This window comes from Oryctolagus cuniculus, chromosome X, assembly GCF_964237555.1.
Source record: "Oryctolagus cuniculus chromosome X, mOryCun1.1, whole genome shotgun sequence".
Taxonomy (NCBI): Eukaryota; Metazoa; Chordata; class Mammalia; order Lagomorpha; family Leporidae; genus Oryctolagus; species Oryctolagus cuniculus.
In genome coordinates, this window is record NC_091453.1 from 26,526,215 (window position 1) to 26,541,594 (window position 15,380).

The 15,380-nt window shown below is 40.3% G+C and overlaps 1 protein-coding gene across 6 annotated transcripts in view; it reads right to left on the bottom strand.

Annotated features, from left to right (window-relative positions):
• Window positions 1-317: 317 nt before the first annotated feature.
• MED14 (mediator complex subunit 14) overlaps window positions 318-15,380 on the bottom strand; it is a 73,118-nt gene continuing 58,055 nt past the window's right edge. For all 6 annotated transcript variants that reach the window (XM_070067491.1, XM_070067489.1, XM_070067493.1 and 3 more), the window contains 7 exons: window positions 14,238-14,420; window positions 12,615-12,850; window positions 10,111-10,290; window positions 9,905-10,012; window positions 5,711-5,836; window positions 5,125-5,317; window positions 318-2,625 (listed from right to left, as the gene is read on the bottom strand). In XM_070067491.1, the coding sequence (XP_069923592.1) occupies window positions 2,552-2,625; window positions 5,125-5,317; window positions 5,711-5,836; window positions 9,905-10,012; window positions 10,111-10,290; window positions 12,615-12,850; window positions 14,238-14,420 (1,100 nt within the window). In that variant the 3' untranslated portion in view covers window positions 318-2,551. The remainder of the gene's footprint in view (window positions 2,626-5,124; window positions 5,318-5,710; window positions 5,837-9,904; window positions 10,013-10,110; window positions 10,291-12,614; window positions 12,851-14,237; window positions 14,421-15,380) is intronic.

The following is a 15,380-nucleotide window of genomic DNA, read 5'->3' on the forward strand; positions in this document are numbered from 1 at the left end:
ACAGTAAAGTTATTAGTGCTATTTAAATTCAAAATCATGTGTGCTTTAGTTTACCCTTACACTTAGCTCACTCAGAGTTAATTTGCAAATGTGAAGTTCAGCTCCTATTATTAATAACGTGCTGTGTTCTGTTGAAATTTACTTTCCTCCTTACTAATTCTAAACGTCTTTCTATACATGCTGAAATGGCATTTCAGTGGATGATGAAAAGGAGGTGGCAAATCAGGCCCATTTTTTTCTTTCAAGGTTACACTAATACTAAAACCAGACTACAATCCAGAACTAATTCACCAAAATTAACTAGAGAGAGTTGGTAGTTCTCTGAAACTTGTACAAATTTTATTCATCATTGTAAATACTAAAATCACATTGAAAACATCTTAAAGTCAAGTCCCAAACCATCTACAAGGGAAAAAAAATCACTATGGGTATCCAGTCCCTTTGATTGAACCTGAGTAACAAAAGAGGCAAAAGACATGGTTTGTGATGAAACTTAGGACTCAAACGCTAAATGTTTTCAAGCTTTAATTCCAAGTACCAAGCATGATATAAAATTCAATTTCAGGAGTTTATAATAAGCATTGAAAGCAAACTGTGTTCAATAATTCCTATCTCAGTTTGGAGTTGCACAATGCATTCCGAGGAGAGTCATACTCAGGAAAAAGTGTCCACTGAATGCAGCATGTACAAAACTGCAATTAACATTTCAAAATCACACTCAAAAGGGAAAATACCCGAAAAGTTAACTCTATTAATAAAATTATTTGAAACAATATTATCCTGCAGATAAAAATACATTTCTTGTATATACATGTAGATTTCTACATGAAAGAAAGGATTCAGCTCCAAATAAAAAGGGGCTGACCCTTGATAAAGACATCTTAGATTGCCAAACTGATGTGATTACCGTTGTAAGGAGAACTGCAAACAGAAGGATAAAAAAGGCAGCATAAAGGAAGGATAAAAGTTTAGTCACCTGCTCCTAAATAGTGCAGAGTTGGGTGAGAAGCAGCAGATGAAAGCAGAAATAAGACACAGAAGAAAGGCAAAGAAGGCCTCAACTCTGACCAGAATTGAATGGAGAACCAAGCGAACAGATATGATATAGTTGTAGTGAGATGCTTGAAACTAGAATTTGGTAGTGGATAGTTATAGAAGCTCAATTAAATCATGTTAAAGTGGAATTAGACAAAGCATCCAAAATTTAATGGAGAACTATTATTACAGAGACCAGATAATTCAGCACGGTATAATTATTTTGAAAACTTTTCCAACAGCATCAAGTCACCGGAAGACCTTCACTTCAGATCATGTTCTTTGAAGCTTAAAAAGTCCCCGACTGACGGGGACAGACAGCACAGTGCTCCAAAAGAAACCTTGCTGAGATGTGTCGGTACCAGAAACTTCATTTGACCCTGGACCGGCCCTGGATCTTGATTCTTAAAACTCCAAGAACTGGACCTGTTTTCTTCCAAGCAAAAAATTCTATTATTTTGTTGACAATGAATTAAACGGAAATTGTTTAGCACAACCCCAACTTGGGTGAGGAAGGCAAGAAGTTAAGTAAGATAAAGAAACATCACAGACACTTCATGCAAGGGTAGAGCATTAAAGTTCTTTGTTTCCTAATTAATGCTACATGCAGAAGTATCCTGTAAACTGAATTTGCCCAGCAAAAAAGTTCTCATATCCTCAACAGATGAGAATGATTGCATTATCTGGGATCCTTGACCAGTATGAACCACTTACTGTCTCTTATTAAAGACTAGGTTCTTTTTTTTATTAATCCATAATCCTATACTGAAAGAAAAGTGAGGTACTAAATGTTAACCACCAATCAAATTAGGAACGTTTGAATAAATTAACCTTAAAACAAAGATGTTTTTGGTCAAATTTCAGACATGTATTATTAGAAATAAAATTACTGGCCCCACTAGGTTAAAAGGAACAGAGGCCCTAAAAGGCTATAGAGCTTGTATACACACACAAGTGAGTGTCACTTTTTGTTTTTAACCTAGTTTTATTAAATATTGCTTTTTTGGGATGTGTTTATAACAACTCCCAAAACATTTTCATGTAAGGATTCAAAGCGGTCATATTAAAATACAGCTTCAATATAAAGTTTATCACAGTTTTACAGTATTCAAAAATGACAGACCTGCCTTAAAAAACAAAACAAAAACCAAAAAAAGGACTATTACACCCAAAACATAAGAAAACAATTAAATAAACAAGTTTGGCATTTTCATAACTTTATAGTATAAAACAGAATATTAAATCTATTACTGGCAAGCGGACACTGACGTAATACCTAGTTTGAAATTGTGTCCCATTTGAACACACTATACAAGTTCATTATACAAAAGATTGATGGTCTTTTTGATGAAAGAAGTGCACCCTGAAAATTTTTGCCAGTTTAGAATATTTAGCTCTTAAAGTCAAAAAAAAAAAAAAAAGTCCTTTTTCTTTTTAAACTGAAGGCTGAATTCAGATTTGTGTGTGTGTTGTTTTGTCTCATCTGTCAGCCTTCCTGGTTTAAAAACAATAGTGTCTATGGACGCCCACCAGGGGGCAGTGTAAGATTAGCCATTAAATCACGAACAGCTGCAAATATTGTGCATTCACCTGCAACAGAGAAAAATGGTCATTAGCTATTCGCAATACAGGAAAGATGTTAACACACTGGTGGGGGAAGAGGGAATTAAATCGGAGATTAGTAAGAACTTTAAAGGTCAAAATAAAACACTAAATTTTAGCTGCCTATATTACAGAAGATTAAGCTGTGGTTTTATAAGATTATATTTGGTTTCAGTTTTGTTTTTTCCTCAGAAGGAATTTTTGGGTAAGTCCCACTTAGGTTTGAATTTAAGACAATATATGCCTCGAGTTCTATAGAAATACTTTGGCATTGGATAAGCCTTTAAAGTTGGGCTTTATGGCTACAGGACTGACTGCCTATGTATTTTGGATCTAATAAAAAATCTAGTGTATATTTATGATTTAGTTACAATGTTGGTGGTATCCTTCCAATATTGCATTAAAAGCTAGATAAAAATGTCCATGACAGCGTTATTCAATAAAACTTCCTGTGATGATGGAACTGTTGTATATCAAACACTTGTAATGCCACCAGTGTGACCAAGAAATTGAATTTAAAATTCTATTCAACTTTAATTAGGTAGCCCCCTCTGGCTAATAGCAGTTATACTGAACACTGCAGGCCTATGACATCTATTGGAGTTCTTTCCAAAGAATTTTAAGGAAATGGTCAACTTCTGGGGCTCAACATTAAAATCAAGGAATAAAAAAAAAAAAGTGGTTTCTTTAAAAAGCACTTCATGGAGGGGGGAAGGGCATGATGCTTATGGGAGGAGGAGAGGGAGTACGGTGCACCAATTATCCAAAAACATGATTAGTTGGGGAGGGGGCCACAGATGATCCATCATGTCAATTTCCTCTTTGCTTAAAGGAAACAAATATTCTCACTTTTTGTAAATATTACAAATACTTTAAACCAAAAGCCGATCCCTTCCACTAGAACATGGTCTAACCCTACAGTAGCTGAAAGTGGGAACTGAAGACCTCTTGTGAACCATGGCCTTCTGGCAAAGGGCAGAATGTGCAGTGACCCTGTGAACGTTACTGCCAACCTTCTCTCCAACCACCAGGAAATTCAGGTACAGAAAGAAAAGGAAATCCAAAGGTTTGCCCAGCTCAAGGGAGGGGGGGGATGGAAAAACAAAACAAAACAAAACAACTTCCCAAAAATCTCACCAATTTCTCAAATAAAAGGAGAAGTGATTTGTTTTCCTTTTAAAAAAACATTATCATTATTGATAGGTAGAAAAACTTGCTTGATCTCAACAGAATCAAAACATTGGTCTATTAATTTTAAGTTCCACAAGACATCACACATAAAAACATCTATAAGATCATGATGACCATCTGCATGTGAAGGAATGGTGTCCATTATCAAAGTCCTACTGGACGGCTACTTTGACAATTCTGATAGCTTTAAACTTGGATTCCTGAGGATCTATTTTTTAGCTGTAAGAAGAGAGAAGTCAAAGGATGAACGCAGAAAACTGTAAGAAGTAGAAGAAATATTACAACAAAAGAAGCATATTCTTCTCTACTGCCCAGTGTAACCTTATAAACTAAAGTGACAACTTGCTTAGGTGCCATATGGGAAAACAGCTAAAAATATCATTTCTAGTAAAACTCTGATACTGTAGTACCTGAAAATGTTTCAGAGAACAACTTTCCCTCATTTAAAAATAAAATGCTATTTTTTAAATTATTTTAAACAGAAAGATATAGAGGACTTCCTTAATATTAGAAATAAGCAAATTTTAATTTCAAATTCCTTGATATCAGAAATGAGTAAAATAGAAGAAAGGTTCTCTTTGCCGAGCTTGATGTTTTAGAATCCCAAATTTAGCACTGCCAGGAGTTACATGTTAAGCGTAGGCTACTCCAGTACTGAAGGGACCTTGTTTATCATTATCTTTCTAGAAACATTCTGGTTTCCTCGGAAATGTTCTGTTTGAGAGCTTCATTGTGCACTTGGTGAAAGGTTCACTTGCACCCACCTGACACTTATATAAGAAGCCCAAAAAGCAGTGATGCCATTTGTATCAGTTTTTATTCTTCACAAAACATTTAGAAGATACAGAATTTTTAATGATATTATTCTATTCATGATTGAACCATGAAATATGAGAAACCAACATGCATTTCAACTTTGTGACGTACAGAGTGGTGGCAGGTATTGATGGTACGGCAGAAATTCACAGCCATGGAAAATTCTACCATCCTAACCTAGGGCTTTGTAGCAATGTGTGCTATAAATACAAGCTTCTGGCATTAGCAACTGGGTCAGTCCCAACAGTAAAGCACTAACAAAAATAAATTCCAGGCAGCAGAGAAATGGACAAAAATGAAGAGCCAGTGAGAAAGGAAGACAGCGACAGGCAGACATTAGGAGGGCCACAGCAAGCACAGCTCTATCACTAGGGCTGGGGGTGGAGTGGGTTAAGGAAGGAGGAGAGGAGCGAAGGGGGTGTCTCTCAAAAGAACTTTAATAACACATATGCAATAAGACATCGTCTACTGGTCATGTACCTTGTCGTGGTGGGTTCATCTCTGCAAACCTCTTCAGAATGTTGCTGACCATCATGGGAGCAGCAACAGAAGAGTTCTGCTGTCTGGGAATATCTGCCTGCTGGGTTGTGCCTGAAGCCATGTCATAAATGATGGGAACTATAATACTAACAGGTTCTTGGGGAGGGACCGATGTTTTCTGTGTTAGTTGAAGCTATAGACACACAACACACACAAAGAGAATAAAAACAAAGTAAGAAAACAAAATAATTCTCTAAATGTATCAAAAGGTACTATCATTCACTATACCTTCAGATTAAGATATATAGGGCAAGCAAAAGAAAATTAAATACGGCAAGAAAAGTGTCAAACAACTGGATATTATAATTAAGATGCAACTATGTCACACTATTACCTGGTTCAATAAATTCCAGTTATTGCTAAAGGAACCAGGATCCCGAGAAGTCTAAATTAACAGTTAAGGAATCTGGGCCTGAATGGGTGCAGTTAACCCAGAAGTTGCTCTATTATCCTCACACGGCTTCTTCCTCAGAAGCACACAAACACACACACACACACACACACACAGATGCCGGGTGATACTTACAAAAAAAAGCATTTTGGATTTCAGCACCACAGCGGGCGTCCCAGGAGGTGCAATTGGGGGTGCACTGGGAGGGATGGTCAGGCAAAACTGAACGTTCCACTTAAGCTGCGTTGCCTGGTCAGGGAACTGTTTTTTTGGGGAAAAAAAATCATGGTAAAAATCATATGAAAACTTAAAATCTTATCAAGAGTCTGAAAAGTTAGAATTCCATTTTATACCCAAGTATTAACAGAATATAAAATTGGTAACTTGTAGGTTGTCACAAGAAATCCATACATGAAATTACTAAAAAGTCAACTCTGACTTTAGGAGACATGTTCACTTTCCTTCCCTCCTACTTCATTAATTCCCAAGCCAACAGATTCAGCTTTTGCAATGTCTCTGACACCTGTTCTCTGTTTTCACAGAGCCACCAAGCTCAGGGCTTCATTAGTTTTCCTGTACTCCCTTAATGGTCCCTTCCAGTGGCAGCCTCTCCCAGCCCATCCTTATGCCACTGTCACTCACAGGTCCTATGGGTCTGAACAAGCTCGCAACAGTTCAGTGTCCTTCAGTGACACATGCTGTTCTCCCACCACTCAGCAACTAGAGACCAGCACTTGCCATTCTAAGCCCTGAACTGGTGTTAACCTAGACCTTCCAGTCATGCTGCCAACTCCTTCCCTAAACTAGTCAAGCTGTACTAATGATTTGTAATTATATCTATTGGTGTTTTTCAGCCACATGAATATGTATTCCTTTATAACCTCAAATAGATCTCTTTTCAACAAAAAATAATGTTTCCCATGGCCTATCATAAGCCAAAGGTTGAGACTACTAGTAAAACAACACAGCTGTCTCAATGTTAACAGTAAAACACCAACCAAAAAAAGGAGTGGGGTCATTTGGAATTATTCAAATCAACACTAAAAATATTATAATGGAATGACTACTTTAATTGTATACTGTCACGGAAAGAATTCAACATCTCCCCAGAAAAGACATTTTTTCAATAAATGGACACCTGAAAAAGTTGGAACCATCCCTGTCATGTCACACCAAGACAAATCTTAAATGGACCAAAAATCCAGGTAATTAAAAATAAATGAGGGGCTGACGCTGTGGCATAGCAGGTAAAAGCTGCTGCCTGCGGTGCTGGCATCCCATATGGGTGCCGGTTTGAGACCCAAGCTGCTCCACTTCTGATCCAGCTCTCTGCTGTGGCCTGGGAAAGCAGGAGAAGATGGCCCAAACCCTTGGGCCCCTGCACCCACTGAGAGATCTGGAAGAGGATCCTGGCTCCTAGCTTTGGATTGGCACGGCTCCAGCCGTTGTGGCCAACTGGGGAGTGAACCAGCAGATGGAAGACCTCTCTCTCTCTACCTCTCCTTCTATCTCTGTGTAACTCTGCCTTCCAAATAAATAAATTTTTACAAAACAAATAAATAAATCATTAAAAAAAAAAAAGGGTGATAGTATTTGAAGAAACTACAGAGGCCAGTGCTGTGACATAGTGGGTAAAACTGTTGCCTATGGCCCCTGCATCCCATATGGGTGTCAGTTTGAGTCCCAGGTGCTCCACTTCTGATCCAGCTCCCTGACAATGCACCTGGGAAAGTAGTGGAAGACAGTTCAAGTGCTTGGGCCCCTGAACCCATGTAGGAGACCTGGAAGAAGATCCTCCTGGCTTTGGATGGGTCCACCTCTGGCCGTTGTGGCCATTTGGGGAATGAACCAGCACATGAAAGATCTCACTCTCTCTGTAACTCTGCCTTTCAAATAAATAAATAAATCTTAAAAAAAAAAAAAAAGGAAGAAAAAACTACAGGATTTTTTTTTTCAAAATCGGGGATTAGGAAGAGTCTTCCTAATGATGATACAAAACCAGAAAATCTTAAACACCAATGTTGATAAATATCATTATTTATTAAAAGGAAAATTTTGCATAGCTAAAATAACCAAAAGTACAGTGGGGCCGGCGCCGCGGCTCACTAGGCTAATCCTCCGCCTTGCGGCGCCGGCACACCGGGTTCTAGTCCCGGTTGGGGCACCGGATTCTGTCCCGGTTGCCCCTCTTCCAGGCCAGCCCTCTGCTGTGGCCAGGGAGTGCAGTGGAGGATGGCCCAGGTGCTTGGGCCCTGCACCCCATGGGAGACCAGGAAAAGCACCTGGCTCCTGGCTCCTGCCATTGGATCAGCGCGGTGCGCCGGCCGCATCGCGCTGGCCGCGGCGGCCATTGGAGGGTGAACCAACGGCAAAAGGAAGACCTTTCTCTCTGTCTCTCTCTCTCACTGTCCACTCTGCCTGTCAAAAAAAAAAAAAAAAAAAAAAGTACAGTGAAAATACAAGTGACAAATGAGGAACATATATTTACAACTAATATCCCAAGGAGCTCACTTCCCTAATATACACAGAGTTCCTACAAATAAGTAAGAGAAAGACCCAAAAGCTAAAGATTGATAAAACTGTTGTTGACGAGCGATGAGCAAAAGTATGCTCCAAAATTGCTGGTGGGAATAGAAACCAGCGTAACCTCTGTGAGGAACAATTTGGCAATATCTACCCAAAGTACAGGTACACATATCCTTTACCACAACAATTCATTCCAGAAATTTATCCTAAGATACATCGGCATAGCCATCAAAAGGCTCTTCTGTCTCTCCCTCTCTCTCACTGTCTTAACTCTGCCTGTCAAAAAAAAAGGGGGGGGGGCTCTTTACTGTAACACTGTTTCTAATGGCGAAATATTGGAAATAACCATCAGAGTGTAACCTAGCCATTTTAACGCATTCACAGAATGAAATACTCAGCCTGTTTGGGCTAAGATAATCTCTGTATGACACAGAAAAGATCTCCAGGATTTGCTCAGTGAATAAAGCAAGGTGTTCTTCAGTTTCAAGCAGTATGGCAAGCTCACTATCCTGGAAATCACATCCCCACAAATACTAACAAATCTGAAGGTAGGAAAATAGCTTTTTAAATGCTATTTTGGGTTGGATTGTGTGTCTGAAAAAGATATGAAAGGGCTGACGTAGTAGCGCAGCAGGTTACGCTGCCACCAGAACTGTTGGCATCCCGTACTGGACACCGGTTGGAGTCCCGGCTGCCCTGCTTCTGATCCATCTGGGTGGCTGTTGCCCGTGCAGCATCTGCTGTGACTTAGCACTTTAGTTTTAGCAACTATTCAGGGAACAAAAGGGCTAAGACAAAAAAATAGGGAGACGGATTTCAAAAAAAAATTGTTATAAAAGTTTCTATATATACATAAATTATTTTATAATAAAAATGTAAAAAGTACCAAACAGGAAGTTTTGGGGTGCAGAGAGTTAAGCTGCTATTTCAGATACCTGCATCCCACAGTGGAATGCCTGCTGCTCCAGATTCCAACCCATTTTCCTTCTAATGCACCTTCAAAGGCAGGAGATAATAGCCCAAGTACTTGGATCCCCATGTGTGAAAGACCAGGATGGAGTTCCTGGCTTCTGGCCATTTAGAGAGTGCATCAGCAGATGGAAGTTCTCTGCTCTCCCTCTCTCTATGGCTCTATCTTACAAATAAATCTTAAAAAAAAAAAAAAAAAAAAAAGTGATGGGACAAACATGTTGACTTTTTTTTTTTTTTTTTTTTTTTTTTTTTTGACAGGCAGAGTGGACAGTGAGAGAGAGAGAGAAAGGTCTTCCTTTTGCCGTTGGTTCACCCTCCAATAGCCGCCACGGCCGGCGCATCGCACTGATCCGAAGGCAGGAGCCAGGTGCTTTTCCTGGTCTCCCATGCGGGTGCAGGGCCCAAGCACTTGGGCCATCCTCCACTGCACTCCCGGGCCATAGCAGAGAGCTGGCCTGGAAGAGGGGCAACCGGGACAGAATCCGGTGCCCCGACCGGGACTAGAACCCGGTGTGCCAGCGCCGCAAGGCGGAGGATCAGCCTACTGAGCCGCGGCGCCGGCGAAACATGTTGACTTTTATAATGGATCATCTCTGGGGAGGAGAGGCAAGATACTGGTAACTGGTTGGACAGAGATGGATGGGAAATTTCTGTCTTATCATCTTGATCTAAATGTAAAAGATATAACAGAATTGTGTTACCTATTCAAAGATAAATAAAATTAAGAATTTAAGAAAAATAAAAGTACATAAATGAGTGAAAACCAATAAATACTGCCCCCATCGACTTTAATGTCCTCAAACAAGCCTTGCTAGAAAAGTATGTGCTTACCAGCTCTAGCTTCATGATATGCACACAGTCCCTGAGGATGTGTGTAGGAGCTCCTAACAGCTTGGTGAAGGCTATTAGTGTATTGGCTTTAAATGGTGGTCCAGCAACCTACAGGGATAAAAAAGCAAGTTACTCTCCATCCTACCACGATGCTTCCATTTCCTCATGTGCTTTAAAGTCACATGTTACTATTACTAAACACATACCCTTGTTTCAAAGAATTTCTCCAAAACCTGAAGTTCATCAGGTTTCCACTGGCCCGCATTTTCAGGTGTCACTTTCAGCTGAAGGGTTTGGTTGGTTTTGGGACTAAGAGCTACTCTACATTTCAGTGCATCAGTCTTAAACATGATCACTCCAGGTTCATTAGAATTTATCAGCTGCAGCTGCAAACAAGGAGAATGCATCAAATTAACATGTAAGGCAAAGAGAAAATTAACATGTTACCGAGAGAATTGTTTCAAAAGGAAAACAACTAAGCTGATACCAACACCAAAACAAAGCATCAACACTGCGAAGCAGAATGGCCAAGAGAAGCGACCAGCCACTACATGCCTCTTGATGGAAGAACCTAACACTCCTGTCAGGTGTTCTTGCAAAACAACAAGAACCTTGAGCCTGATTTTCAGTATTTTGATCCAGAGGACTGACCAAGGTGATGAAAACACAGGGGCAGAAGAATATGTTCGATGATTCCAAAGAGAACTGATCAGCGAAACATAGACTGAGAAACTTGACTTGGCTTTTGCAACAAATTTTGTAAGGAGTTAAAAAAAGAGAAAAGGAAGGGAAGCCTCCAGTTTAAGAAGTTTAAAAATGTGTTTGGGTTCTGATTTATACTGTAAAATATGAGACAACTTGGGAAATCTGGACATCAACCAGATATCTGATGATAAAGAAAGTGTAGTTTTAGGTATGAGACTGTTACAGGTTATTTATTTTAAAAGTCAATACATTTTAAAGACAAACCCAAACTTTTCGCAGGTGAAATCATGTTTGGATATGCTGTAAAACAACCTAGTGGATGAGCTAGAGATGAAATAACATTGGTATGAGTTAACTGTTGGGTGATGAGAGCACAGAAAAGTTCATTAGACTATTCTGAGTACTTTTCTTACGTGATACATCTGTCATTTTTTTAATGGCACATTAGAAAAAAGAATATAAAGAGTACAATTACAAAAGATTAAATCTGGACTGGGTCTGTATTCTATCCCACAGGTTGACAAACTTTTTCTATAATAGGTCCTTGGATAGTGAAAGGCTTAAAGGGCTAAATGGTCTCCATCACAACTATTCAATGATGCCATTATAGTTAAAAGCAGCTGTAAACAAGCCATAAAAAATGGGTGTGGCCGGCACCAAAGCTCAATAGGTGAATCCTCCGCCGCAAGGCGCCCGCACACGGGGTTCTAGTCCTGGTCCCTGGTCGGGGCACCGGATTCTGTCCCGGTTGCCCCTCTTCCAGGCCAGCTCTCTGCTGTGGCCAGGGAGTGCAGTGGAAGATGGCCCAAGTGCTTGGGCCCTGCACCTGCATGGAAGACCAGGAGAAGCACCTGGCTCCTGGCTTCGGATCAGCGCGATGCGCTGGCCGCGGTGGCCATTAGAGGGTGAACCAATGGCAAAAGGAAGACCTTTCTCTCTGTCTCTCTCTCACTGTCCACTCTGCCTGTCAAAGATAAAAAAATAAAAATAAAAAAAAAATGGGTGCGGCTGCATTTCAAAACTTCACTTACGAAAACAGGTGGTGGGCAGGACTTGGCCCCAGGGCCTACAGCCCACCGATCCCTGTTCAAGCCTAATATATCAATTATGCAGATGAGCAAAATGAGGTTCAAAGAGCTGAAAGCTTATACAGATTGTGAGGGGTAGAGCAGAGGCTAAATCACAAGTGTGATGATTAGCACTCTGAATGGAAATTTATCCATCTTAAATCTTTTGCTACTTTTCAAGTCTGAAAATAAAAGTTGCAAAATGACTTTGTGGCAAACATGGAGTGGATATTTTAAGCATTCACCATTTTGACTACCTCATATATAGAGAGAGTTTTATATATATAGTAATATATATAATACAGTTAATAACAACTGACATATTGAATGTCAAGACATTATACTAAGAATTTTACAAAAATGACTCAAATTCCAACACCTGTCATCAGGCAGGTAGACATCACTGCTTCCTGTTATCAGAAAGGTGAAGAAATTTACCCAAGCACATACTAGGTCGTAAGCCTGGCTATAAACCCAGTGCTGCTGACTATGAATTACTCGCTAAGGCTTCCACAGGATAGGTCACAAGCCTTTCTATAAAGATTTTAAATAACTTGTTAATGTTTTAAAAAAGCAACTTTCATCTTTATGATCATAAATAATTTTATTTTCATAGAGACTCAAACAGCCCAAAAGGCCAGATCCTGGGGGCACTGGTCTTATACACTGTGGTGACCTATCTCCAGGTCCATATTAGCCACCCAACATGGATAGAGGCCACAGTACAACAAACTATACAATACAAAAACACATTCACATAAGAACAGAAAAGAATAGTGGAGTCCACTTTACATGCTGGGGTAGGTGAAAAGCATGGTACTGACAAGCTGACTCAGGGAAGTAAGGGAATGTCACTTGAATTCAGATCTTACTCTGCAGGACAACTTAGCATCCTGCTTTTGACAATCACCACGTAGAAAGTCACTAGGTACCCATACCGTTTCTTGTTGAATAATTCTTTGAAGGTGTCGTCTCATGATGACCGATCCAAGGAACCTCTCAAGTGGAGAACAAAGGTAACTACCTGCCAGGCCGGGCACAAGGCCTGGTGTCGGAGAGGGCAGCAGTAAAATGTTCAAGGCACTGTGCGTGAGGATGGTGGGTATGGATGCCGCCCAGGAGCGCTGAGGTAGTTTACGAGGCGGAGGCATGTTCGTTGGCATTGTTTGGGAACCTTTTGGGAAGGAAAACGTGTCATTTTAGTGACAAGCACATGCTATGTCATTGTTTCCTGTTTTGCTTCCATTACAAATGTTTGATATTCGAAATCAGTCTCAACTACTTCAGTTACTCCTTGTGGTACAAAATATTGTCTTGTTAGCAAGAAGAGCCACAGTTATTCACCCTCCCATATCCAGGCCTCTTAGAATGCGACTTTGCTGCAAATCCTTCAGGAAGTGGGATCAGTGTTTCCATCTGGAATCTGGCCTTACAACTTGCTTTTGGCCAAGAAAAAGCAGAGGAGGTGACACTGGGCTAGTTGTAAACCTAGGTTTCTGTCTACTTATTCTCTTAGGACTCTGCTCAGCCATTTTGAGACCAAGCCCATGATCAAGTATGAGATGACACAGTGCAGAGAGACCATGCCAGCTGAGGCCATCTGAGAACAGCCAGTCCCTAGCCAACCTAGTAGCTGATCACACACAGAAGCCCAGCAGAGTCTATAAACCCACAGAATTAGGAGCCAATATGAGTATATGATTATTGGTTTAAGCCATTGAAACAATGTATTTGTACAGGTCTTCTCTTGTATGTTAATTCTGTCAGCTAATGAAATGTATCTTTTAAGGCCCAATATGGAGACCAGAAGCTAGCAATCATGACAGACCTATTGGGACTAATTTCACAAGACTTCTGGGAGGAGATACCTGTCTGCCTTATACTTTGCCAAACTTTTCAAGTTAACGATTGTTAATTGACTTACCAAATAAATAATTTTTTTTTTTTTTTGGACAGGCAGAGTGGACAGTGAGAGAGAGAGACAGAGAGAAAGGTCTTCCTTTGCCGTTGGTTCACCCTCCAATGGCCACCGCGGCCGGTGCGCTCCGAAGACAGGAGCCAGGTGCTTCTCCTGGTCTCCCATGCGGGTGCAGGGCCCAAGCACTTGGGCCATCTTCCACTGCACTCCAGGGCCATAGCAGAGAGCTGGACTGGAAGAGGAGCAACCGGGACAGAATCCGGTGCCCCGACCGGGACTAGAACCTGGTGTGCCGGCGCCGCAGGCAGAGGATTAGCCTATTGAGCTACAGCGGTGCCGGCAGATAAAAATTTAAGTTATTAAGGTGTCCCCATTCAACAAGTAGGTCATGATGTTCAAATGTTACGATGGAATAAAATAGATCATTTGTTGGTTATATTAATAAAAGAATATAATAAAGAGAATTGAAAATGAATCTTGATGTGAATGGGATGGGAGAGGGAGTGGGAGATGGGAGGGTTGCGGGTGGGAGGGAAGTTATGGGGGGGAAAAAGCCATTGTAATCCATAAGCTGTACTTTGGAAATTTATATTCATTAAATACAAGTTAAAAAAAATAATATAAAAATGCTAACGCTACTCACTTGTTCCAGCCCGAGGGGAATGAGAAGCGTCTGGAACTGGAGAATGTAGCGACGGGTTGGCAGGTGACATTCCTGGCATGCGTGTTGCTGGTGAGGGGCCAGACACTTGAGGAGACCCTGGCCAGTTCCCTGCTCGGCCACTTGGTGACACCATTGTGTAAGGGGAACTAGGGTCAAGAGTTCCTGTAAAAAAGTAAACAAATGGTTCTCAAAACCTGTATTTTAATAACTGAAAGTTATCTGACAGCATTCAAAACCTTACATGGTGATAATTTCATTTTTTCTTTCAGTAAGGCATTTCACTGAAGCCTAATACTTCTTAACACGTCAAGCCTGAATCTTTACGTTGTGTTGTTTATGTACTTTCTAATGTGATTCAAGAATTAGAAAAGTAAAGAGACTGAAAAATGATAAAATTTACCTTCACACAAGCTTCCACATATGTAATACATGTTAATCTGATTTATGCAACTATATGCTTGAAGAAAAAATCTCAAGGCTCCTTTAAGGACAGAAATATACTTTTTAAACCCTAACAAAGTACACTTTCATTTTATTCAGAGAAGGAAGGGGAGAGGGAAATTTTCCATCCATCTTCTTTATTTAGGAAAAACTACACTATGAAATGAACCAAAAATCAAGTTTTCAAAGCAGGGATTTCTGGGGTTGTGTTGTGGCGAAGCAGGTAAAGCCACCACTGCCTAGGAAGCTAGCATCCTATTTGGGTGCCAGTTTGCATACCAGCTGTTCCATTTCTGATACAGCTCCCTGCTAATGGCCTGGGAAAAGCAGTGAAAAATGGCCCACAAGTGTTTGGGCTCCTGCCACCCATGTGGGAGACTCAGATGAAGTTCCAGGCTCCTGACTTCAGCCTGGCCCAGTGCTGGCCATTGTGGCCATCTGTAGGGTGAACCAAAGGATGGATGGAAGATCTCTTTCTCTCTAACTTTTCCAAAATAAATATATAAATCTTAAAAAAAAAAAAAGAAAGCAGTGATTTCCTTAAACAACTTAAAATATTCAAATTTCATCTTTCAGATACCTTCAACATATTATTTCTATTCCTTTGTAACAAGCAACAAACTGAGGAAATACTTCTACCAAATGTATCAGAGAGCAAGTGGTCTTTATTTATAAAAAGAA